Source organism: Bufo gargarizans, chromosome 8 (genome assembly GCF_014858855.1).
Source record: "Bufo gargarizans isolate SCDJY-AF-19 chromosome 8, ASM1485885v1, whole genome shotgun sequence".
Lineage (NCBI taxonomy): Eukaryota > Metazoa > Chordata > Amphibia > Anura > Bufonidae > Bufo > Bufo gargarizans.
This window is the reverse complement of record NC_058087.1, coordinates 117,233,448-117,259,188: the sequence shown is the minus strand read 5'-3', so window position 1 is coordinate 117,259,188 and position 25,741 is coordinate 117,233,448. Positions and strand designations below refer to the sequence as shown.

General features: G+C 46.2%; 1 protein-coding gene across 3 annotated transcripts in view; it reads left to right on the top strand.

Moving 5' to 3' along the window:
* Nucleotides 1-1,111: 1,111 nt before the first annotated feature.
* Nucleotides 1,112-25,741, top strand: part of FBXL18 (F-box and leucine rich repeat protein 18) — a 356,649-nt gene continuing 332,019 nt past the window's right edge. For 2 of the 3 annotated variants that reach the window (XM_044304337.1, XM_044304335.1), the window contains exons 1-2: nt 1,112-1,345; nt 3,377-3,433. In XM_044304337.1, the coding sequence (XP_044160272.1) occupies nt 1,274-1,345; nt 3,377-3,433 (129 nt within the window). In that variant the 5' untranslated portion in view covers nt 1,112-1,273. Of the gene's footprint in view, nt 1,346-3,376; nt 3,434-4,092; nt 4,191-25,741 lie in introns of those variants that run through there. The other variant, XM_044304336.1, reaches the window with a different exon arrangement.

The following is a 25,741-nucleotide window of genomic DNA, read 5'->3' as shown; positions in this document are numbered from 1 at the left end:
GGCTATGAGCTGTGCGCTGCGATTGGCCAGCACTGCAGCAAGGGACACGCCTCCTACCAAAAAATCAGTCCAGTACAACAGACGGAGCTGAGACACCGGAGCCTATACCGGGCGAACGGAGCGGCGCTCAGACATACTAGTAAGTGCAGGGGGACCCTTGAGCGCCGCTCTGCCCACAGATAGAGTTAGTTTTTAGTTTGAATACTAGTGAAAGGTCCTCTTTAATACTTACCTTCTTTCCTGATGACAGGCTCACACACTCACATCGCGCTGCTGACTGTGCCGGAGGCAGTTCCCGGGCATTCAGCGCTCCTCCCACAGCCAGCAGTGCAATGTGCAGCCAGCAGGGGGAGCGCTTGAGCTCTGAATATCAGTGAAGCCGGGAGCACAGAGGTCTCTCTTCTTCACTAAAGAAAACGAACAGCCTGGCAGTGATGAGAACTGCCGGGCCGGGTGAGTGCTTCCCCTCTTCCTCCTTGCCTCTGCACCACCTGTTTGAAGAGCGCTCTGACTGGGCCCGGCATTCTCACTGTACTTCATGCTGGGCCCGGTCAGAGTGCTCCCATTACATGCAGCTTCCTTTGCCTCGCTTTAAAGACAGCCCTGGGAGTAGCTTATCTCTCCCTGCAGCCGGTAAAAAGGGGCCCCCTCCTGCTCTGGGCCCCTGTGCAACCGAACCGGCTGCACATGCGGTATGTCCGCCCCTGGGTCCTAGACAGTGAGAATGCCGGGCCCAGTCAGAGCGCTCTTCAAACAGGTCATAGAAAAAATGTTAATAGCAGCACAACGAAAAAATGAAACCTTTCTTGTGGTGGTGCCAGCAGAAATGGGAGCCAGTCTGAATATCCCCCTTGGATGTGTCATATATGAAAAACCGCAGCACTCGCTTGTCTTCAATTATGCATGATTTATTCACCAGCAAAAATGCGACGTTTCGACCGTCATGGTCTTTCTCAAGCAACTGTTGCTTGAGAAAGACCATGACGGTCAAAACGTCGCATTTTTGTTGGTGAATAAATCATGCATAATTGAAGACAAGCGAGTGCTGCGGTTTTTCATATATGACGCTCTTCAAACAGGTGGCAAAGAGGCAAGGAGGAAGGGGGGCGGGGGGCGCACTCACGCGGCCCGGCAGTTCTCGTCATTGCCAGGCTGTTCATTTTCTATAGTGAAGCAAGGAGACCTCTGAGCTCCCTGCTTCACTGATATTCAGAGCTCAGGCGCTCCCCCTGCTGGCCGCACATTGCGCTGCTGGCTGTGGGAGGAGCGCTGAATGCCCGGGAATCTGCCTCCAGCACAGTCAGCAGCGCGATGTGATTGTGTGAGCCTGTCATCAGGGAAGAAGGTAAGTATTAATTATTATATTTTTTTCCCATAAAGCTGCAAAAAGGGGGCAGACACTAAAGTCAGGGGGCACAAAAGAGCATAACCACTGTGAGGGGCACATATCTGGGTATAACTACTGTGAGGGGGCACAGATATATAGGCATAACTACAGTGAGGGGCACATATCTGGCATAACTGTTGTAAGGCAGCTTATATCTGGCATAACTGCTGTGAAGGAGGCACATATCTTGCCATAACTACTGTTACGGTGGCACATATCTGTGCATAACGACTGAGGAGGCACAATCTGGGCATAACTACTGTGAGGAGCACATATCTGGGCATAACTACTGTGGGGGAGGCACATATCTGGCATAACAACTGTAAGGACGGGGGGCACATATCTGGGCATAACCACTGTGACGGAGGCACATATCTGGCATAACAACTGTAAGGACGGGGGGCACATATCTGGGCATAACCACTGTGACGGAGGCACATATCTGGCTATAACCACTGTGAGGGAGGCACATATCTGGCCATAACTACTGTGAGGGGCACATATCTGGCATAACGACTGTGAGGGGGCACATATCTGGGCATAACTACTGTGAGGGGGCACATATCTGGGCATAACGACTGTGAGGGGCACATATTTGGGCATAACGACTGTGAGGGAGGCACATATCTGGGCATAACGACTGTGAGGGAGGCACATATCTGGGCATAACGACTGTGAGGGAGGCACATATCTGGGCATAACGACTGTGAGGGAGGCACATATCTGGGCATAACGACTGTGAGGGAGGCACGTATCTGGGCATAACGACTGTGAGGGGGGCACGTATCTGGGCATAACGACTGTGAGGGGGGCACGTATCTGGGCATAACGACTGTGAGGGGGGCACGTATCTGAGCATAACGACTGTGAGGGGGCACGTATCTGGGCATAACGACTGTGGGGGGCACGTATCTGGGCATAACGACTGTGAGGGGGGCACGTATCTGGGCATAACGACTGTGAGGGGGGCACGTATCTGGGCATAACGACTGTGAGGGGGGCACGTATCTGGGCATAACGACTGTGAGGGGGGCACGTATCTGGGCATAACGACTGTGAGGGGGGCACGTATCTGGGCATAACGACTGTGAGGGGGGCACGTATCTGGGCATAACGACTGTGAGGGGGGCACGTATCTGGGCATAACGACTGTGAGGGGGGCACGTATCTGGGCATAACGACTGTGAGGGGGGCACGTATCTGGGCATAACGACTGTGAGGGAGGCACGTATCTGGGCATAACGACTGTGAGGGGGGCACGTATCTGGGCATAACGACTGTGAGGGAGGCACGTATCTGGGCATAACGACTGTGAGGGAGGCACATATCTGGGCATAACGACTGTGAGGGAGGCACATATCTGGGCATAACGACTGTGAGGGAGGCACATATCTGGGCATAACGACTGTGAGGGAGGCACATATCTGGGCATAACGACTGTGAGGGAGGCACGTATCTGGGCATAACGACTGTGAGGGAGGCACGTATCTGGGCATAACGACTGTGAGGGAGGCACATATCTGGGCATAACGACTGTGAGGGGCACATATCTGGGCATAACTACTGTGAGGGGCACATATCTGGGCATAACTACTGTGAGGGGCACATATCTGGGCATAACTACTGTGAGGGGCACATATCTGGCATAATGACTGTGAGGCACATATCTGATCATAACTACTGTGAGGGGCACATATCTGATCATAACTACTGTGAGGGGCACATATCTGGGCATAACTACTGTGAGGGGCACATATCTGGGCATAACTGCTGTGAGGGGCCACAAGGAGGACATAACTATTTTGACGGCTTAATTACTGTGAGGGGCCACAATGTGGGCATTAGTACTATATTGTAGCGCTAGATTACCCTGCTATACATTGGCATGGCTCATTCTTACAGGCCAGCACAGCACCCCCTGCTGGCGATTTTACTGGGGCAGTCACCATCCCTTCCTTATGTGATTATTCTTTTTCTCTATCACCACAGGGACCTTGTTCTGGATCCAGCGGACATGACGACGACGCCAAAGACATCCTGGATGAGGTAGGACCAGATTTTATTAGGACTGGATCAGTGTAACCATGCATTGGGCTTAGGGCTCTTTCACATGAGCGGATCCTGTGCGGGGTAATCCACTGCATGAAAGAGAGCCAAGCCCCGCTCAGGACAGCAGAGACACAGAGCAGTATACTCTGTGCCTCTCTGTGATCTTTTCACTACAAAATCACAGTGACACTGTATGTTTTGTATTGCTATAAATAATGTTAGGAAGGAATTGGTTATGTTGAGAACTTGGCTTGGAGGAGAGGGAGCCCGGGCACATTCTTTGCACAGGGGCCACCTGCTGTCTGTGTCAGCCCCTGTTCCTAAAATACACCACATGGGCCCTCCTCACAGATTTACACCCCATAAAGCCCACTCCCTTACATCTGCACCCAGAGCTGTACAGTAAACACCTGTAATCGCACCAAATTCCATTCCACTCCACCACCCAGATAGGCCTGCAATCCATGAACCCCACACATGCTCTCCTTCCACCCCCAGACCTGCACTCAGCTCCCCATGAAGCTCTGTGTAGTCCAGGACGTACCACATCCTCCCTCACAGGGCTGCTTGCAGGCACACAACCCCTCCTCCTTCCACAGGCTCCTGCAGTCCGTGTTTGGTCATGTGACAATAAAAAAGCATGTGACCAGTGACCTCACAAACCTCCTTCTAGCAACTCCATTCTAGCATCTACCTAACTAACGACGCTGGAGACTCCCTGTTTCCATTCATTATGTGCAGTAACTCTGTGGAGGTGAGCGGCATCCTTTCTTTAGTTCACTGTAGCATCATAGTGGGTCAGTGAATATGCCAGGTAACCACGTGCACTGGTTTTGTACAGCTGTTGCTCCAGGGGGATGTTCCCATTTCTTACTTCTCCTTGCAGCTAGGGTATGGCTACTTGGTTGCAGGGCAGCTGTAGCGACTAGGATGCCGGGGCATCACAGGCCAATTCAGCTGGCCTTTTTTTTTTCCAGTGGTTGCAATTGTGGCACACATGCCAGTTGTGCTGCTGTTCATTTCAAAGGGATCACCACAACACTGCGATGCCCCTGCAATCCTGGCCACCACACCTGTACGACCAAGTACACCCCTGAGGGTTTAGCTACACAACGACATTTGTCGCAATGATAGTCAATTTATGTTTTGCTTAATCATGTAATTCTTTTCTATGTTTCAAATAAAAACTATAAAAAAAAATAATTTGTGTTGCACTGCGATATGCTGTGACAGTCACACAAAAATCCATCCAAATTAGATTTTTGTGTGACTGTCATGTTGTGGTATGTCACAGCGTGGCATTATTGTTACATTATGTAGCGGTACCCTTACTGACCTGTCTTCTGGATAACTCATCAGTATATGATTAGTGTTAGTCCAACACCCAGGACCCCCACTGATCAGCTGCTTGAGAAGGCAGAGGTGCTTGTAGTAGAGCCGCGGCCTTTGTGCTTACCAAGCACAGTGCTGTACGTTGTATGGCGGCTGTGCTTGGTATCGCAGCTCAGCCCCATTTACTTCTGTGGGGCTGAGCTGTGCCTAGGCCATGTGTCGTTACTGGCCTAGGGAAAGCTTTGAGAAGGCCAGGGCGCACACAGGAGTTCCGGTGCCTTTTCAAACAGCTGATCGGTGGAGGTTATGGGTCTTGGACCCCCACAGATCAGATACTGATGGACCTATCATGAGAACAAGGTTTAAACGGGTTGTCTGGGCTTTTAATTTTGATTACCTATCCTCAGATTTAGAACTTCTATATTGTAAGCAACTGTAAATTATGCGATTAGAACAAGTACAAGTTGTACAATTCAAAAAAAATAAGCCCTCATAAGGCTATGTAAACGAAAAAACTAAACAAAAAAAAATGTTATGAGAAGGCAGGGAATGAAAAACAAAAATGGAAAATCGCCTGGTCCTCTAAGGGTTAAGGGCTTGTTAACATCTGTGTTGGAGGCTTTGTTCTGTCACAGATTCTATGAAACATGGATGTCAAACTCATGGCCCTCCAGATGTTGCAAAACTACAACTCCCATCATTCCCTGATAGCTGTAGTATGCCCAGGCATGATGGGAGTTGTAGTTTTGCAACAGCTGGAGGGCCACGAGTTTGACATCCCTGCTATGAAAAGACCAGACAAAAAGCTGTGCATGCAGGACTTTTTTGTATGGTAAAAAGACAGGATACCAAAGAGATACTGAACAGACTCCATTATACTCAATGGAGTCTGCTCAGCTCCGTTCCTGTCAATTATGTGCCTGATCCAGAACTTGTGTTACTTTTATTGAACAACAGAAATAAATAGCGATGATGTGAATGTGCCCTAAGAGATTTGGTAATTTTTCAGGGGTAACATTACCAGTCTAAATAACATCTCTCACCTCCATACAGTCCCATGTAAACAACCGCTCCCATCAGCCCCTCCAACATACAGTCTTATGCAAATAACTGATCCCCACTCTCCAGCCCCAGGGAGGGGTCTGGCATGAATGCACAGCAGGCTTTTATAGCCGAGTGATAAAGTACAGTCCAATACAGTGTATCTTCGATGTACTTTATCACTTGGCTATAACATTACACACTGTTCCGTCATCTTGTAGTGCATGTCAAATTGGATTAGGGCAGCAGTAAACGAATATTTTTGTAATCGAGTATTCTATTGATTATATTTCTCGATTCATCGAGTAATCTAATAAGAAAAAGCTACTTAAAATAACGTACGTAATTAGGTATGTATAAAGTTATTGGTTTGAAGGGGTTAATAACTTTATACATGCCTAATGCCAAGGTGCTTCCATTAACCCCTCCAAACCAATAACTTTATACATGCCCATTGGGTTTGGAGGGGTTAATGGAAGAACCTTGGCATTAATTAGGCATGTATAAAGTTATTGGTTTGAAGAGGTTAATGAAAGCACCTTGGAGGTGCCTTCATTAACCCCTCTCTAAACCAATAACTTTATACATGCCAAGGTGGTGCTTGCAGCCTCCATTAACCACTCTCTCTCCATCTGCCTCCCCCCAGCCTCTGATCTGCTTGCCTCCAGCCTCTGATCTGGCTCCCCCCCAGCCTCTGATCTGGCTCCCCCCCAGCCTCTGATCTGGCTCCCCCCCAGCCTCTGATCTGGCTCCCCCCCAGCCTCTGATCTGGCTCCCCCCCAGCCTCTGATCTGCCCCCCCCCCAGCCTCTGATCTGCCTCCCCCCAGCCTCTGATCTGCCTCCCCCCCAGCCTCTGATCTGCCTCCCCCCCCAGCCTCTGATCTGCCTCCCCCCCCAGCCTCTGATCTGCCTCCCCCCCCAGCCTCTGATCTGCCTCCCCCCCCAGCCTCTGATCTGCCTCCCCCCCCAGCCTCTGATCTGCCTCCCCCCCAGCCTCTGATCTGCCTCCCCCCCCAGCCTCTGATCTGCCTCCCCCCCAGCCTCTGATCTGCCTCCCCCCCCCAGCCTCTGATCTGCCTCCCCCCCCAGCCTCTGATCTGCCTCCCCCCCAGCCTCTGATCTGCCTCCCTCCCCCCAGCCTCTGATCTGCCTCCCTCCCCCCAGCCTCTGATCTGCCTCCCTCCCCCCAGCCTCTGATCTGCCTCCCTCCCCCCAGCCTCTGATCTGCCTCCCTCCCCCCAGCCTCTGATCTGCCTCCCTCCCCCCAGCCTCTGATCTGCCTCCCTCCCCCCAGCCTCTGATCTGCCTCCCTCCCCCCAGCCTCTGATCTGCCTCCCTCCCCCCAGCCTCTGATCTGCCTCCCTCCCCCCAGCCTCTGATCTGCCTCCCTCCCCCCAGCCTCTGATCTGCCTCCCTCCCCCCAGCCTCTGATCTGCCTCCCTCCCCCCAGCCTCTGATCTGCCTGCCCCCCTCCCCCCAGCCTCTGATCTGCCTGCCCCCTCTGGTAACGCAACCCCCCCCTCCCTCCCCAGTATTAATCATTGGTGGCAGTGGCCACAGGGTCCCCCTCCTCCCCCCCATCATTGGTGGCAGTGTCAGTTCCGATCGGAGCCCCAGCAGTGTAATGCTGGGGCTCCGATCGGTTACCATGGCAGCCAGGAGTCACGCTACTGAAGCCCTGGCTGCCATGGTATGTTAGTGAGCAGAGAGCAGCGCATTATACTCGCGTGCGCTGTGGCCGCCGGTCGCTCCTTCTTCTGTCTGTGCGGCGGATTGCTAATGCTTACAGCATTAGCAATGCGCCGCACAGACCTATGAGAAGGAGCGACCGCCGGCCACAGCGCACGTGAGTATAATGCGCTGCTCTCTGCTCACTAACATACCATGGCAGCCAGGACTTCAGTAGCGTCCTGGCTGCCATGGTAACCGATCGGAGCCCCAGCATTACACTGCTGGGGCTCCGATCGGAACTGACACTGCCACCAATGATGGGGGGGGGGGACCCTGTGGCCACTGCCACCAATGATTAATACTGGGGAGGGAGGGGGGGGTTGCGTTACCCAGTCCTGCCTCTCTGGCCTCCGGAGGACACGGAAGCGGTGAGTGAGACGCTTAATTTCACTCCCGCTCCGTGATCACGTGATCTAAACGATTCCTCCATGCAGGGAAACTGCATCGATGAATTTTTTTACTCTATTTAATCGAGTTATTCGAATAATCGTTTCAGCCCTAAATTGGATATCAGGGGCTGTAGTTATCATCTACTCTGAAATCTTCAGCTCCACTGCTGCCATGTTTGCTAAAGTCCCCGTGCAGAGGGCACCGCTTTCCCCCTACTCTCCTGATACAGCAACAGCCTGGGAGCTAGCCCCTCCTCCTTACAGCTATTACTCCTGCTAGCTGCAGGACACTGTATTGCTCCTGCAGCACATCCAGACCGACTGATAACAAAGCCCCTTGCTGTACGGAGCTTTGTTATTGGTTTCTTTTTTCAGGCACCAGCAGCATTGCTGTGCTGCCTGTGCCATTCACCGCTCTCCCTGGGGTGTTGAATGGCAGGGAAAAATCTAACATTTATTGTTACACATTAGACTTTTATAGGGAGTAAAATGGCATGAACAGGTGTCTATGATACTTGTACAGGTGATCTCTGGATACCATTTTAGGATATGTACAATTTTTTTATTTATTTTTTGAGGCGGTAATGCGACCAAAATATGGCTATTTTAAAGGCTATGTACACCTTTCGGGGCAATTTTCTATTATTGCAATTAGGGATGTCCCGATACCATTTTTTTAAGACAGAGTACGAGTACCGATACTTTTATTTAAGTACTCACCTATACCAATTATGGTGTGGTAATGTTTTTACAGCAAATTCAAATTTAATTTACAAACCTTGTACAAAGAAACAGCGGCGCAGTTGCTGATAGCAATAAAAAAAAAATGTAAGCTGGAATTTGGTTGCTATGGATAACTGCTTTACTTTTCCTTTGTACAAGGGTTACTAAATGGGCATATAACAGTGTTTCCCAACCAATGTGCCTCCAGCTGTTGCAAAACTACAACTCCCAGCCAAAGGCTGTCTGGGCATGCTGGGACATGTAGTTTTGCAACAGCTGGAGGCAGACTGGTTGGGAAACACTGGCATATGAAGAGGGGAATGGGCACATGAAGGGAGAGAATGGGCCAGTGTGCCTCCAGCTGTTGCAAAAGTGACAAAACTACAACTCCCAGCATGCCCGCACCTGGGAGAAAGTGGCTTTAACTTCCTCCCAGTGCCAGTGTTCCGGCAAAACGGATCCGGCATTGCGGTCAGACTGCAAAAAAGTAATGCCAGATCCGACGCTAGCATAATAAAGGCGACTGAGTAGTCACAGACTGTACGAGTGGTCCCAGTCTGGTAGATCCTTGGTGACAACCACAGCAGACAGCACCACAGCAGTCACAGGGGTTGTCACCCACTTTCCCTGAAGTTCTCAATGCCAGCTCCTCCCACTCCTGCTCTGGATGAGAGGCGGCCATATTGGCCGTCACCCAGCTTTCTCAGACTCAAATGTGGCTGGCAGACATAAGAATGGACTGCAGTATCTGGGCTCCGGCAGCTCCTGCCATCTCTCCGGCTCCGGCAGCTCCTGCCATCTCTCCACCTCCTGCCCAGCTTTTTGCAGTCCCCTGACTCCGTGAGGGTAATATCCAAAACCCCAGCCTGGGGCGGCCTCCTCCTGCCGCTGCCGAGCCAGCATGTCCCCAGGTGGATAATATCCGCTGCCATCCCCGGGTCTGTGCTTAGTCGACATGAAACCACATGGGACTTAAAACACCGCCGCAAAGAAGTCCCGCCCACACGCCAATCAGCTGGGAGCAGCGCCACCACCGCCCGGAAGAAGATGGGACAAGCCGCCACCACCGCTGATCTGGGCCCTTGAGGTATCGGCGACATTTGTACGAGTACAAGTACTCATGCAAATGTCCAGTATCGGCCCCGATACCGATACTGGTATCGGTATCGGGACATCCCTAATTGCAATGTACTCATTTTGTGCTAAAAATAATTTTTATAATTGGTCTTTATTAAAAGAAGAGATAAATCATGTGATATTTTAATAGAGCAGGTCGTTGTGGATGCCACAATACCTAATATGTCTTTTTTTTTACATTTATTTCAATTTTGCACAATAAAAGCATTTTTGAAAAAAATAAAAATCATGTTTTCCATTTTGTCCACTATGACGGCTTAAAGGATAACTGTCACATTTAGACCCCAATTTAAATTTTCATATATGTAATTACTAGGGCTGCACGATATGGGAGTTTTGTGAGATTGCGATTAGGGCCCTAAAAATTACGATAATGATATGCGATGCAATATTTTAAGGGAATTGTGCTAGAGGTCTACAGGTCCTTCTAAAAAAATTAGCATATTGTGATAAAGTTCATTATTTTCTGTAATGTACTGATAAACATTAGACTTTCATATATTTTAGATTCATTACACATTAACTGAAGTAGTTCAAGCCTTTTATTGTTTTAATATTGATGATTTTGGCATACAGCTCATGAAAACCCCAAATTCCTATCTAAAAAAATTAGCATATCATGAAAAGGTTCTCTAAACGAGCTATTAACCTAATCATCTGAATCAACTAATTAACTCTAAACACCTGCAAAAGATTCCTGAGGCTTTTAAAAACTCCCAGCCCGGTTCATTACTCAAAACCGCAATCATGGGTAAGACTGCCGACCTGACTGCTGTCCAGAAGGCCATCATTGACACCCTCAAGCAAGAGGGTAAGACACAGAAAGAAATTTCTGAACGAATAGGCTGTTCCCAGAGTGCTGTATCAAGGCACCTCAGTGGGAAGTCTGTGGGAAGGAAAAAGTGTGGCAGAAAACGCTGCACAACGAGAAGAGGTGACCGGACCCTGAGGAAGATTGTGGAGAAGGACCGATTCCAGACCTTGGGGGACCTGCGGAAGCAGTGGACTGAGTCTGGAGTAGAAACATCCAGAGCCACCATGTACAGGCGTGTGCAGGAAATGGGCTACAGGTGCCGCATTCCCCAGGTCAAGCCACTTTTGAACCAGAAACAGCGTCAGAAGCGCCTGACCTGGGCTACAGAGAAGCAGCACTGGACTGTTGCATGTCATTCGGAAATCAAGGTGCCAGAGTCTGGAGGAAGACTGGGGAGAGGGAAATGCCAAAATGCCTGAAGTCCAGTGTCAAGTACCCACAGTCAGTGATGGTCTGGGGTGCAATGTCAGCTGCTGGTGTTGGTCCACTGTGTTTTATCAAGGGCAGGGTCAATGCAGCTAGCTATCAGGAGATTTTGGAGCACTTTATGCTTCCATCTGCTGAAAAGCTTTATGGAGATGAAGATTTCATTTTTCAGCACGACCTGGCACCTGCTCACAGTGCCAAAACCACTGGTAAATGGTTTACTGACCATGGTATTACTGTGCTCAATTGGCCTGCCAACTCTCCTGACCTGAACCCCATAGAGAATCTGTGGGATATTGGGAAGAGAAAGTTGAGAGACGCAAGACCCAACACTCTGGATGAGCTTAACCCCTTAGGGACACAGCCTTTTTACACCTTAGGACCAGGCCATTTTTTGCAAATCTGACCAGTGTCACTTTAAGTGATGATAACTTTAAAACGCTTTGACTTATCGAGGCCATTCTGAGATTGTTTTTTCGTCACATATTGTACTTCATGACACTGGTAAAAAAAAGTTCAAAAAAATATTTTTTTTGCATAAAAAAGTAAAATTTACCAAAAATTTAGAAAAATTAGCAAATTTCAAAGTTTCAGTTTCTCTACTTCTGTAATACATATTAATACCCCTAAAAATTGTAATGACTTTACATTCCCCATATGTCTACTTCATGTTTGAATTATTTTGGGAATGATATTTAATTTTTTGGGGATGTTACAAGGTTTAGAAGCAAATCTTGAAATTTTTCAGAAATTTACAAAAACCCAATTTTTAGGGACCACTACAGCTCTGAAGTCACTTTGCGAGGCTTACATAATAGAAACCACCCAAAAACCACCCCATTCTATAAACTACACCCCTCAAGGTATTCAAAACTGATTTTACAAACTTTGTTAACCCTTTAGGTGTTGCACAAGAGTTATTGGCAAATGGGGATGAAATTTGAGAATTTCTTTTTTTTTTTTTGCCTAATTTTCCATTTTAACCCATTTTTTCCACTAACAAAGCAAGGGTTAACAGCCAAACAAGACTGTATCTTTATTGCCCTGACTCTGCCGTTTACAGAAACACCCCATATGTGGCCGTAAACTACTGTACGTCCACACAGCGGGGCGTAGAGTGAAAGGTGCGCCGTTTGGTTTTTGGAAGGCATGTTTTGCTGGACTGGTTTTTTGACACCATGTCCCATTTGAAGCCCCCCTGATGCACCCCTAGAGTAGAAACTCCATAAAAGTTACCCCATCTAAAAAACTACACCCCTCAAGGTATACAAAACTGATTTTACAAACTTTGTTAACCCTTTAGGTGTTGCACAAGATTTAATGGAAAATAGAGATACAATTTCAAAATTTCACTTTTTTGGCAGATTTTCCATTTTAATATTTTTTTTTCCAGTTACAAAGCAAGGGTTAACAGCCAAACAAAACTCATTATTTATGGCTCTGATTCAGTAGTTTACAGAAACATCCCATATGTGGTCGTAAACCGCTGTACGGTCACACGGCAGGACGCAGAAGGAAAGGAATGCCATATGGTTTTTGGAAGGCAGATTTTGCTGGACTGTTTTTTTTGACACCATGTCCCATTTGAAGCCCCCTTGATGCACCCCTAGAGTAGAAACTCCAAAACAGTGACCCCATTTTAGAAACTACGGGATAGGTTGACAGTTTTGTTGGTACTAGTTTAGGGTACATATGATTTTTGGTTGCTCTATATTACACCTTTTGTGCGGCAAGGTAACAAGAAATTGCTTTTTTGGCACCGTTTTTTTCTTGTTATTTACACCATTCATCTGACAGGTTAGATCAGGGATCAGCAACCTCCGGCACTCCAGCTGTTGTGAAACTACAATTCCCAGCATGCTCCATTCATTTTGATGAGAGTTCTTAGAAGAGCAGAGCAAGTATGCATGATGGGAGTTGTAGTTTCCCAACAGCTGGAGTGCCGGAGGTTGCCTACCCCTGGGTTAGATCATGTGGTAATTTTATAGAGAAGGTTGTCACGGACGTGGTGATACCCAATATGTATACAATTTTTTTTTTATTTATGTACGTTTTACACAATAATTTCATTTTTAAAACCCAAAAAATGTTTTAGTGTCTCCATAGTCTAAGAGCCATAGTTTTTTCAATTTTTGGGCGATTATCTTAAGTAGGGTCTCATTTTTTTGTGGGATGAGATGACGGTTTGATTGGCACTATTTTGGGGTGCACATTAATTTTTGATTGCTTGCTATTACACTTTTTGTGACGGAAGATGACAAAAAATGACATTTTTTTACACAGTTTTTATTTTTATTTTTTTACGGTGGTCATCTGAGGGGTTAGGTCATGTGATATTTTTATAGAGCCGGTCAATACGGACGCGGCGATACCTAATATGTATACTTTTTTTTTTATTTATGTAAGTTTTACACAATGATTTCATTTTTGAAACAAAAGAAATCATGTTTTAGTGTTTCCATAGTCTAAGAGCCATAACTTTTTCAGTTTTTGGGCGATTATCTTGGGTAGGGTATGATTTTTGCGGGATGAGATAACGGTTTGATTGTTACAATTTTGGCGTAGATGCGACTTTTTTGATCACTTTTATTACCTTTTTTGGGAAGTAAGGTGGGCAAAATTCCAATTTCATCATAGTTTTTAATTTTTAATTTTTATGGCGTTCACCGTTCGGGTAAAGTAACATTACCGTTTTATAGATCAGGTAGTTACGGACGCGGCGATACCAAACATGTGTAGGGAATTTTATTTTTTTCATTTTTAATCAGTGATAAATGTGTTTTTTGATTTTTACTTTATTTTCACTTTTTTCACTTTTTTTTTTTGACCCAGACCCACTTGGTTCTTGAAGATCCAGTGGGTCTGATGTCTGCATAATACAGTACAGTACAATATATATTGTACTGTACTGTATTTTACTTACACTTTGTCTGAACAGATCTATGCTTTCAGCACAGATCTGTTCAGAACCATGGACAGCAGGACGCCTGAGAAGGCGTCCTGTTGCCATGGGAACCTTCCCCGTCTGCTCAGTAGTGTTCAGAACTGCGCAGACGGGGAAGGGTAAGGACGGGGCTTGCAGGGCTGCCTGGAAGCTCTCTCCCTCTCCATTCGGGGGACTGCAAAGGCACAGCAGCCCCCCGATGGGAGAGGGAGGGAGCTCCCTGAGCTGTTAACCTTTTCCATACAGCGGTCCGTACGCATCGCATCACCGATGTCAGCCGTTTATACCAGGGTGCCAGCAATGTGCTGGCACCCTGGTATACCCACTAGACGCCAACGATTACGCAATGGGAGGCGGGCGGGGGATCGCGATCCCGCCCACCGCACCGCACCGCCCGCAACCCTCCCCCTGGGGGGAGGGATACTGGAAAAAATTTTGAATCCTAAAGTTTCTCAGAAACTGCAGAAATCGCAGCAAACCGCAGGTCTGAATTGACCTGCGGTTTGCCGTGATCGCTGACATGGGGGGGTCACGGCATTTAGCCTAGGTGCCTGCTCAATGATTTTAGCAGGCACCGGGTTCCGATCACTGCCAGCCGCACGGCAGTGATCGAAAATGCACAGGGCGTACATGTACGCCCTGTGTCCTTAAGTACCAGGGCACAAGGGCGTACCTGTACGCCCTGTGTCCTTAACGGGTTAAGGCCGCTATCGAAGCATCCTGGGCCTCCATAACACCTCAGCAGTGCCACAGGCTGATTGCCTCCATGCCACGCCGCATTGAAGCAGTCATTTCTGCAAAAGGATTCCCGACCAAGTATTGAGTGCATAACTGAACATAATTATTTGAAGGTTGACTTTTTTGTATTAAAAACACTTTTATTGGTCGGATGAAATATGCTAATTTTTTTAGATAGGAAATTTGGGTTTTCATGAGCTGTATGCCAAAATCATCAATATTAAAACAATAAAAGGCTTGAACTACTTCAGTTGGTGTGTAATGAATCTAAAATATATGAAAGTCTAATGTTTATCAGTACATTACAGAAAATAATGAACTTTATCACAATATGCTAATTTTTTTAGAAGGACCTGTATTTGCTTGGATTTTCAAGGCAAAAGCACACAGAAATTACTGATAATGCTGAAATGTAGTTATGCTTAACTCACAAACTGAAATGCAGTGTTTTTCAAAATAAAACATCTTTTACTAAATTAAATAACATATTTGCATTACTGCAAAAGTACAAAATACAAAACTTGCCATTTTCTTAATAGCACTGCACAGAACAGATAAATAGAAGAACATTTGTTCATTAAAATAACGACTTTCCTCCAACGCCTCCTCCCTCCCCGCACAGTAACTGATGTATCGGCCGGCGATACATCAGTGTCAGCCAACTAAAAAGTTAACCATTGCTTTATAAGACGCACTGCCCCCCCCCCCCCCCCCCACACACACTTTTGGGGGGAAAATTGTTTGTCTTATAAACTGAAAAATATGGTAATACAATTGCAGCATTTTTAGATTGGCGATTGCGATATGGCGATATATTGTGCATAATATTCCAGAATCATTACTATTGAGTTTACTATAAACCACCTAATATACCAGAGTCCACAGAAAATCTATTACTAAACGAGATAGACGAGGCGGCAAATCATAATGAGGTGGTTATTATGGGGGACTTCATCTACCCAGATATAGACTGGGAAACTGAAACTTGTATATCACATAAGGGAAACAGGTTCTTGGCAATAACCAAAGACAATTACCTCTCCCAACTGGTTCAGGACCCGACTAGAGGGACGGCCATACTGGACTTAGTATTAACCAATAGGCCGGACAGAACAACAGACGTGCAGGTTGGGGGGACACCTGGGAAATAGTGACCACAAAGTAATAACCTTCCAATTATCATTCAAAAGAGCGTTTCTACAGGGAGGAACAAAAATACCAAACTTCAAAAAAGCTAAATTTAGCCAACTTAGAGAGGCCATCGGCCAAACTAACTGGGACAAAGTCCTCAAAAATAAAAATACAGCCACAAAATGGGATATCTTTAAAAACATCCTAAAATCTCATTGTGAGAGGTACATACCGTATGGTAATAAAAGGTTAAGGAATAAAAATAAACCAATGTGGATAAATAGAACTGTAACGAAAGCAATAAATGACAAAAAGAAAGCATATCATTCACTGAAACAGGAGGGGAGCACGGAAGCACTGAAAAACTATAAGGAAAAAAATAGAACATGTAAAAAACAAATAAAAGCGGCCAAACTAGAGACCGAGAGATTAATTGCCAAAGAGAGTAAAACTAACCCTAAAATATTCTTCAATTATATAAATGTTAAAAAGTATAAATCTGAAGGTGTCGGCCCGTTAAAGAGTAATGAGGGGGAAGTCGCAGAGAGCGATGAGGAGAAAGCAAAGCTGTTAAATATTTTTTTCTCCAATGTATTCACTGAGGAAAATAAATTGTCAGATGACATGCAGAATGCAAAAATAAATTCCCCATTAAAAGTGTCCTGTCTGACCCAGGAAGAAGTACATCAGCGACTTAAAAAGATTAAAATAGACAAATCGCCAGGACCGGATGACATACACCCCCGTATCCTAAAGGAATTAAGTAATGTCATAGCCAGACCCTTATTTCTGATATTTGCAGACTCTATACTGACAGGGAATGTCCCACAGGATTGGCGCATGGCATATGTGGTGCCAATATTCAAAAAGGGGCCAAAAACAGACCCTGGAAACTATAGGCCGGTAAGTTTAACATCTGTTGTGGGTAAACTGTTTGAAGGTTTTCTGAGAGATGCTATATTAGAGCATCTCAACAGAAATAAGCAAATAACGCCATATCAGCATGGCTTCGTGAGGGATCGATCATGTCAGACTAATTTAATCAGTTTCTATGAGGAGGTAAGTTCTAGACTTGACAGCGGCGAATCAATGGATGTCGTATATCTGGACTTCTCCAAAGCATTTGACACTGTACCACATAAAAGGTTAGTATATAAAATGAGAATGCTCGGACTGGGAGAAAACATCTGTATGTGGGTAAGTAACTGGCTCAGTGATAGAAAACAGAGGGTGGTTATTAACGGTACACACTCAGATTGGGTCACTGTCACTAGTGGGGTACCTCAGGGGTCAGTATTGGGCCCTATTCTCTTCAATATATTTATTAATGATCTTGTAGAAGGCTTGCATAGTAAAGTATCAATTTTCGCAGATGACACTAAACTGTGTAAAGTAATTTACACTGATGAGGACAGTATACTTCTACAGAGGGATCTGGATAGACTGGAGGCTTGGGCAGATAAGTGGCAGATGGGGTTTAACACTGATAAATGTAAAGTTATGCACATGGGAAGGAAAAATGCAAGTCAACCGTACATACTAAATGGTAAAACACTCTGTAACACTGACATGGAAAAGGATCTAGGAATTTTAATAAACAGCAAACTAAGCTGCAAAAACCAGTGTCAGGCAGCTGCTGCCAAGGCCAACAAGATAATGGGTTGCATCAGAAGGGGCATAGATTCCCGTGATAAGAACATAGTCCTACCACTTTACAAATCGCTAGTCATACCCCACATGGAGTACTGTGTACAGTTCTGGGCTCCTGTAAACAAGGCAGACATAGCAGAGCTGGAGAAGGTCCAGAGGAGGGCAACTAAAGTAATAACTGGAATGGGGCAACTACAGTACCCTGAAAGATTATCAAAATTAGGGTTATTCACTTTAGAAAAAAGACGACTGAGGGGAGATCTAATTAATATGTATAAATATATCAAGGGTCAGTACAGAGATCTATCCCATCAGCTATTTATCCCCAGGACTGTGACTGTGACGAGGGGACATCCTCTGCGTCTAGAGGAAAGAAGGTTTGTACACAAACATAGAAAAGGATTCTTTACGGTAAGAGCAGTGAGACTCTGGAACTCTCTGCCTGAGGAGGTGGTCATGGTGAGTACAATAAAGGAATTCAAGAGGGGCCTGGACGTATTTCTGGAGCTTAATAATATTACAGGCTATAGCTACTAGAGAGGGGTCTTCCTCTGGATCAACTTGCGGGATAACAGGCCGAACTGGATGGACAAATGTCTTTTTTCGGCCTTATGTACTATGTTACTATGTTACTAGACTGACTTACCCCATATTTAATAAGATTCAGCCCTTAGCAACCAGTCTGCATAAAACTGCAATTTCACTATTCAGTTAAGATGGCCGCCACTGCCCTCACCCTGAGGCTAATCCCGCCTGCCCTCACTAGCCAGTAGTAATAGCCCCCCAAAAGTGTTAGTAACCAGAGCCCTCCCCCCTGAGGGTTAATCTCCTGCAGCACAGAGGGGTCCTCTTACCACATGTTGCTTTCATTTATACACTGAGCAGACGGTAGATCTCTCTTCCCTGGTCTGCGCTGCTTCGGCCCTGCATTGTCCCAGTCTGCTGAGTGAGGGAGCATCTGCCAAGCGCAGGGACAGGGAGAAGTGCACACAGCCCAGGCACTGTTATCAGCTGCTGGGGAGGACCTGGCTTTAATCATTTACTTACAGTCCCTGGCTGTCTGTAATCTGAACTTGCACGCAGCCTGCTTCTGCGTCCTCCGTCCTTCAACACATAGACGGACCATGCCTAGCAACCCTATTTTAAGCACAGGTAAAAGCAGGCAGTACAGGGAACAAAACTGGAATTTGTGAAGAAAACTCTTTTGAGACATTGGTTGGAAGGGGTAGTGCCGTCTTGGGAGGAGGTATTGGGCACGATGAAGGCTGTCCTTTATCTGGAAAGACTTGAGGTGGAGCAAGATAAGGAACGTATGATTGAAAAGTTTGTTAAAAAATGGAGGTGCTTCATTGAGAACCGGAAAGTGTGTGATAAGATAGGCTTTTTCATGTAAGGCAATCAAATCAGTGTTTTTGGGGTTGGGGGGATGGGGGGGATGGGGGGGTTCAGGGATGGGGGGGATGGGGGGGGGTTCAGGGATGGGGGGGATGGGGGGGGGTTCAGGGATGGGGGGGGGTTCAGGGATGGGGGGATGGGGGGGGGTTCAGGGATGGGGGGATGGGGGGGGGTTCAGGGATGGGGGGGGTTCAGGGATGGGGAGGGGAGGGGAGGGGAGGGGAGAAAAGTTAAAATGAGTGGAATGGAAAAATGTTGTGAGACGATCAATGTTTTTTGCTTGTGCAATGTATCTTACTTCTTTTGAGATCAACGTCTGTATGGTATGTATTGTCTGCATTTTTCCACTTCAATAAACAGAAGTTTAAAAAATAAAAATAAAAAATGGAATTAAGGGGTAATTGAATACACAGTGAAAAGTTGAAATAGGGCCACCAAGGAGATATTAATCACCACAATCCAATACTCCCCAAAAAAATAATACGACAGCTATACTTTAGCCGTTCGATTGACCCCTTGACCTCTGTAGGGGCAGGATCAGAGTTTAAAAAGCCACCACCCACTCATCCTCAGTGTTTCCTGTCCCTTGGGGGCACCTCACAGAGAGATTTCCTGTGGGAGGTGAAGATTTTTATTTTAAATGCCTGTGTGGGGATTTTGCCCCTTTTCCCTGCCCTCCTGCCGTTTATTCTAAAGCTGGGCAGAGGAGGACATTCTGGAGTAGATCTCGTTCCTGTATAGTGGTGGCCTTTTATCTCTCCACATGCGCATGGTTCTCCTTCCTTTTCTCTGTGGAAGCTGACTGCGCACTACAGAACACGTCGCCCTCAGCGCGAAGCCGCACCGCTGTGCTCTGTTCTCGGCCTGCAGGGGGGGGCGGAGCTTGGAACCCACGTGCGCGCACACTGATGATGCCAGACGCGGCACCTGCTGTGAAAGCAGCAGATTCAGACAAGACACCACTGCTTCCCCCCCCCCCATCCTTTCCCTTGGCTACTCCAACCGTGAGTTCCCCTCTGGGGAGAATATGTATCACTCTGACATGCTTAATGTGTATGGTCTCCTGATACCTGGTTGCTTCTCTCTTATAGGGCGTGAAAGAGCCCAGAATTAAATCCAAAGTCTCTAGATGTGCAACTTGTACCAAGAGACTTCCTGAAAATCATAAAAAGAAGCTCTGTCAATCTTGCATTAATGAGCTTGTAAAAGAAGAGCAACCATCGATCCATATGGAAGTTAAATCTATGATCCAGAACGAGATAAAATCCTCCTGGCCTCCCTCAAATCTGTTCCTCCTGCTCCACCTGCGAAAAGGTCTAAGATGTCCGTTCCATCCTACTCTGACGCAGAGAACGTGGACGAGGAGGCTTCCACCTCTAGACAGAACATTGATATTGATGTTCTATCAGAGGGAGAAATTGCGGAAGATAGTAAAAAATATTTTTTCTCTTCTGAGGATATGGAGGAATTATTAGGAGCTGTAATGCGTTTTGCACGTGATGACTGGAGTGATGTCACCACAGATCCTTTTCCAGACAGAAGAGATGCCTGGCTGTGTGAGAAGAGCAATGGGCAGTCGACGCCTTTTCAGTCAGGTGGATCTGGAACCTCGCTTACGCTTTTCCTCCATGGGGCCTAATTCCTCGAGTACTGCAAAAAATGACCTGTAACAGTAATACTGGTGGTTCTCTATTGGCCGAAGAGAAATTGGTTCCCCGTCCTAAAAGAATTGGCTCTGGAAGAGCCATGGAAAATACCTCTCCAGAAGGACAATCTATTACAGGTTCCCATCCTTCACCAAGATCCCAGCCTGTTCAAATTATCAGTATTGATCCTAAACGCGAGATCTTAGAGAGTAAAGGTCTTTAAGAAAAGGTTATTAATAAACCAAAATCTAGCAGAAAAAGTTATTTCTGCAATCTATCTCAATCTGGAGAAAATACTGCAGTTGGCTGGCACAAGATTCACCAATAAATTCTACCCCAAGTATTGAGAAGATTTTAGATTTTCTCCAGAGGGGGCTGGATATGGGCCTCAGACCCAGTACACTAAAGGTACAGATATCCGCTTTGGGGGCATGCAATGATACAGATCTAGCCAGGCATAGGTGGATAAGAAGATTTGTAAGAGCTGCTTCTAGATTAAGGCCATCTAAAACCCCAAGGATTCCCCAGTGGCATTTAAACCTGGTCTTGAAGAGTCTAATAAAATCTCCATTTACTCCCTTACAGGATATTTCAATTAAACATCTTACTTTCAAAGCTGCGTTTTTAATAGCTTTAACATCAGCTGGACGCCTGGGATAGATTCAGGCTCTCTCCTGCCGAGAGCCCTATCTCTCTATCTTTCCGGACAGGATGGTTTTGAAACTGGATCCAGGTTTTCTTCCGAAAGTAGTCACAGATTTTTATAGAGACCAAGAAATCGTCCTCTCTTCTTTTCCTGAAGATGTAAAGAATTCAGCTGGAACAATTCTAACTTTTAGATGTCAGGGAGACTATTATACAATATCTGGCGACAACAAAAACATTTAGAAGGGATGACAATCTCCTTATTCAGTTTGCTGGTCAAAAGCGTAGAAAAGCATCAACTATATCATGCAGTTACCAAATGTCAGGCCTTACTAGTCCCACAAATATAAGAGCCCATTGCACAAGAGCAATGGCTTCATCATGGGCTGAAAGAGCGGGGGTTTCCCTAGACGAGATCTGTAGTGCCGCCACCTGATCTAATGTAAGTACGTTCATAAGACATTATCGTATTGATTTGTCTGCTTCTGCTGATTTGACCTTTGGACAGAAGGTCCTGTAAGCAGCCTCCCTCCCTACTAAGTAATCTGATAGTTCTCATGGTTAAGCCGTCATGGTGGATGAAATGGAAAAAACGTAATTAGACTTACCGGTAATTCTGTTTCCTTGGGTGCACTGTGATGGCTCGTATATTCCCCTGAGGTTATAAGGTGCTAGGGTATACAAAAAAAAAAAAAAAAATTTTTTAGGGCTGCACCCACTTTGTAATCACTGAGGGTGAGAGTGGTTGGTGGCCTTTTAAACTGGTTAAGTCCGTTATGGTGGACTCATGGAAACAGAATTACCGGTAAGTCTAAGTTTTTTTGTCTCAATTTCCAAAAGCCATTTCATTTTACAGGCGATTGTCTTATGTAGGGGATCCTTTTTTGCGCAAATTGCTTTTTTGGCACTGTTTTAGAATTTGGATGGATGTGATGTTTTTATAGAGCCGGTCGTTATGGATGCGGTGATACCTAATGTCTATTGTTTTTATTTTATGTTTTTGCAACTTTATATCTTAATTATGGGAAAGGGGCGTTTTGTTTTTATTATGAAAAACACTTTTTTACTTTACTTTTTTTTTTGTCAAGTTTTGGGGGGTCTGATCCCCTCTACAATGCATTACAATACATCTGAATGTCAGCATTATGCTGACAGTTGCCTAGAAGATCCAGCCTAATAAGGCTGGATCTCATAGGCTCCTGGGGAGGCAAGCCCCGATGCTTATGGAAGGCATCGGGCTGTCTTTCCAGCCATGGGGTCCCCGTCACCGCAGTACGGGGATCTAATGGGGACAGGGAGGGAACTGAAAACCCACTGTATGCCGCAGTAAGCTTTGACCATGGCATACAAGGGGTTAATCTGCCGTTAACCCTTTAGGTGTTCCACAAGAATTAATGGAAAATAGAGAGATAATTTCAAAATTTCACTTTTTTGGCTCTATAAATATATCACATGATCTACCCGGTTCGATAAACACCATAAAATAAATAAAATAAAAATGGTGTAAAAAAAGCCATTTTTGTCACCTTACATCACAAAAAGTGCAACACCAAGCAATCAAAAAGGCGTATGCCCCCCCCCCCAAAATTGTATCAATAAAACCGTCACCTCATCCCGCAAAAAATGAGAACTTAAAGTTTACATACTAGGTATCGCCACGTCCGTAACAAACGGTTCTATAAAAATATCACATGACCTAACCACTCAGAGGAACACCGTGTAAAAAAAAAAAAAAGGCATTTTTATCACATTACATCATAAAAATTGCAACAGCAAGTGATCAAAAAGGCGTATGCCCCCCAAAATAGTACCAATCATTTTCAAAATGATCCAAACATGAAGTAAACATGGTGAACAGTGGCGTACCGCCCATAGAGGCAGACCACGCCGTTGCTATGGGGCCCGCGGCACAGGGGGGCCCGGAGCGCATGGAAGGCTCCGCCCCCTTTGTCTACTCTGCACAGTTTATCCACAAAGTTGTTTTCCCTCGGGTCCGGCCGTCCTGCTCCCCCCTCCCCCGACCGCTCCATGATCCGGGCTGCGGGCTCGCTCGTTCCCTGCATTTTACACTGGCCGTTTAGCAGAGCAAAGATCCTGCTGCTGATTGGCCAGGCAGAAGGAGCAGGCGCCGCTGAAGCACAGACAGAGGCGTGCAGCCAGAGTAGTATCCTTCTGCTCCGCTCATGTCTGCCTCAATTCATCACAGTAAGTTCAACTGCAGTCCCGAGCCCGACCCCCCCCCTCCCCTCCTGCTGCTAGACTGAAGGATCGCTCCGTCCGGACAGTGAACAGTGCACATAAACACACTGTTGTCTAGTGTGCCTGTGCCACAGTAAGATGGGGAGGGGGGCCCTGTAGGCTCGTAGATGTGACTTAGTCAGGTGGACAATGTGCTTGGATAATAAGGGTATTCTTGATGGGGGAGGGCAGCAGCAGCAAGCAGTGTTTTTTTGTGTGTGTTTTTTTTAAGGGGGGGGGGGGGGGTGTCTGTAGACTAATAGAGGATTAAGGAGGACAATGTGCTCCAGTGTGCTTTCCTCCTACTCCACACCCCCCCCCCCCCCTGGGCATTTCAGGGGGCATTATAGGGATTTTAACTCCTTGACGCTGATGGGGGATATGATTGGTGGCTTTGGGCACACTTAGCATCAGCCGCAAAGAGTTGAAGGGGTTATCCAACCCCTAATGCCCCCCAAAATGCCCGGGGGAGGGTTATGACACAGACAGGAGGAGCGATATGTATGCGTGCTCCTGCCCTGCACTCGCTCAGCTGTGCTCACATACATATCGTGCCCTGTATCCACTGTCCTGTGCCCACTCTGCTAAATCCTAACATAGCCCATCTATGCCCGGCTTTACCAAAGCAGACAGGCAGGAGCAGCGATGTGTGATGTGATCATATTTATTTTATGTATGTGTGTGTGTGTGTGTGTGTGTGTCTGTCTGTCCCTGTATGTGTGTTTCTGTCCCTGTGTGTCCCCATCCATCACTATGCCCATAGTGTTCCTATGTCTTGACACAGGTGCATCAGGACGTTCTGTGCGGGGCAAGAAGAAGAAGAAGATGGAAGAGGAGGCAGCGCCGCCAACATAGAGTCCCGTGGGAGAGACACAGGGAGGCACACTAAGGGCGTAAGTAACACTACCACATTATCTACACTAGTGTTATCTGTGGTTTTACATAGGACTGCAGGTAACACTACCACATTATCTACACTAGTATTATCTGTGGTGTTACATAGGACTGCAGGTAATACTACTACATTTTAGGTAATCATCGAGCCATCACTATGTTATCTGTAATCAGAGAGCTATCACTGTGTTATTTGTGCTGTTACATAGGACTACAGGTGACATCTACTACATTATCAGTACTTAGATAGTTATCACTGTGTTATTTGTAGTGTTACATAGGACTGCAGATAAAACTTTTATGGAATATCCACAGAAGTCCCATAGATTCAGATACCACAGGGTTTTGTTCCTACGGCATTCCCTTTACCGCAAAACTGACCTGTGCCCTTCATTCCTTCATTCTCTGGGTCAGTACGAATACGTACGAACGTATGTATACATTTCTTTATTGGCAAATGGGGGTGTGGCGGGGGAGGAGCCAGGACAGGAGGTGGGATGGGCCAGGCATGGGTAGTGGGTGGGGTTAGGGGGCCCAATTCATATTCTTGCTATGGGGCCCAGTGATTTCTATGTACGCCCCTGATGGTGAATGTAAAGTAATTACTATTTTTGAAGGTATTGCTATCTATTATAAAAGTAGAGAAATGTAGCAATTTTTTTATGAATAAAAATGTTTTTTTAAACTTATTTTTACCACATATTGTCATGAAGTACAATATGTGACGAGTAAACAATCTCAGAATGTCCAGTGTAAGTAAAAGCGTTTTAAAGTTATTACCACATAAAGTGATACATGTCAGATTTGCAAAAATGGCCTGGGCAGGAAGGTGAAAACAGGCCCGGGGTTGAAGGGGTTAAAGTCTGGTCAGGGGAATTAGACTCGCACATTGCTAACAGAACCCCGAGGGAGCAGCTACAGTAATGTATTTACCGCCCTTGACTTTTTTCGTATTTTGGTCCCTCACAACCTGAAAGTAACATGGATTGTTTGAAGATTTGCATCATTTAATTTACAGAACATGCCCACAACTTTGAAGATGTATTATTTTTATTTATTGTGAAGCAAACAACAAATAGGACAAAATAACAGAAAAGGTCAATGTGCATAACTGTTCACTGTTCTGTAATACAAATAGTTAATGCGAAGGGCTACATAACATTAAGGGCTGTTTCACACGAGCGGATGCCGTGCGTGACATCCGCTCCGTGAATGACAGCCAATACCCGATGCAGACTGATAATGCTCCGTGCCTCTCTGTGATCTCTTTACTACGAAATCACAGTGAGAAAAAGTTGTCACTGTGATTTCGTAGTAAAGAGGTCACAGAGAGGCACAGAGCATTATCAGCCATGTTAATGCTCCGTGCCTCTGCCGTCTGCATCGGGTCTTGGCACTCTTTCACGGAGCGGATGTGACGCACAGCATCC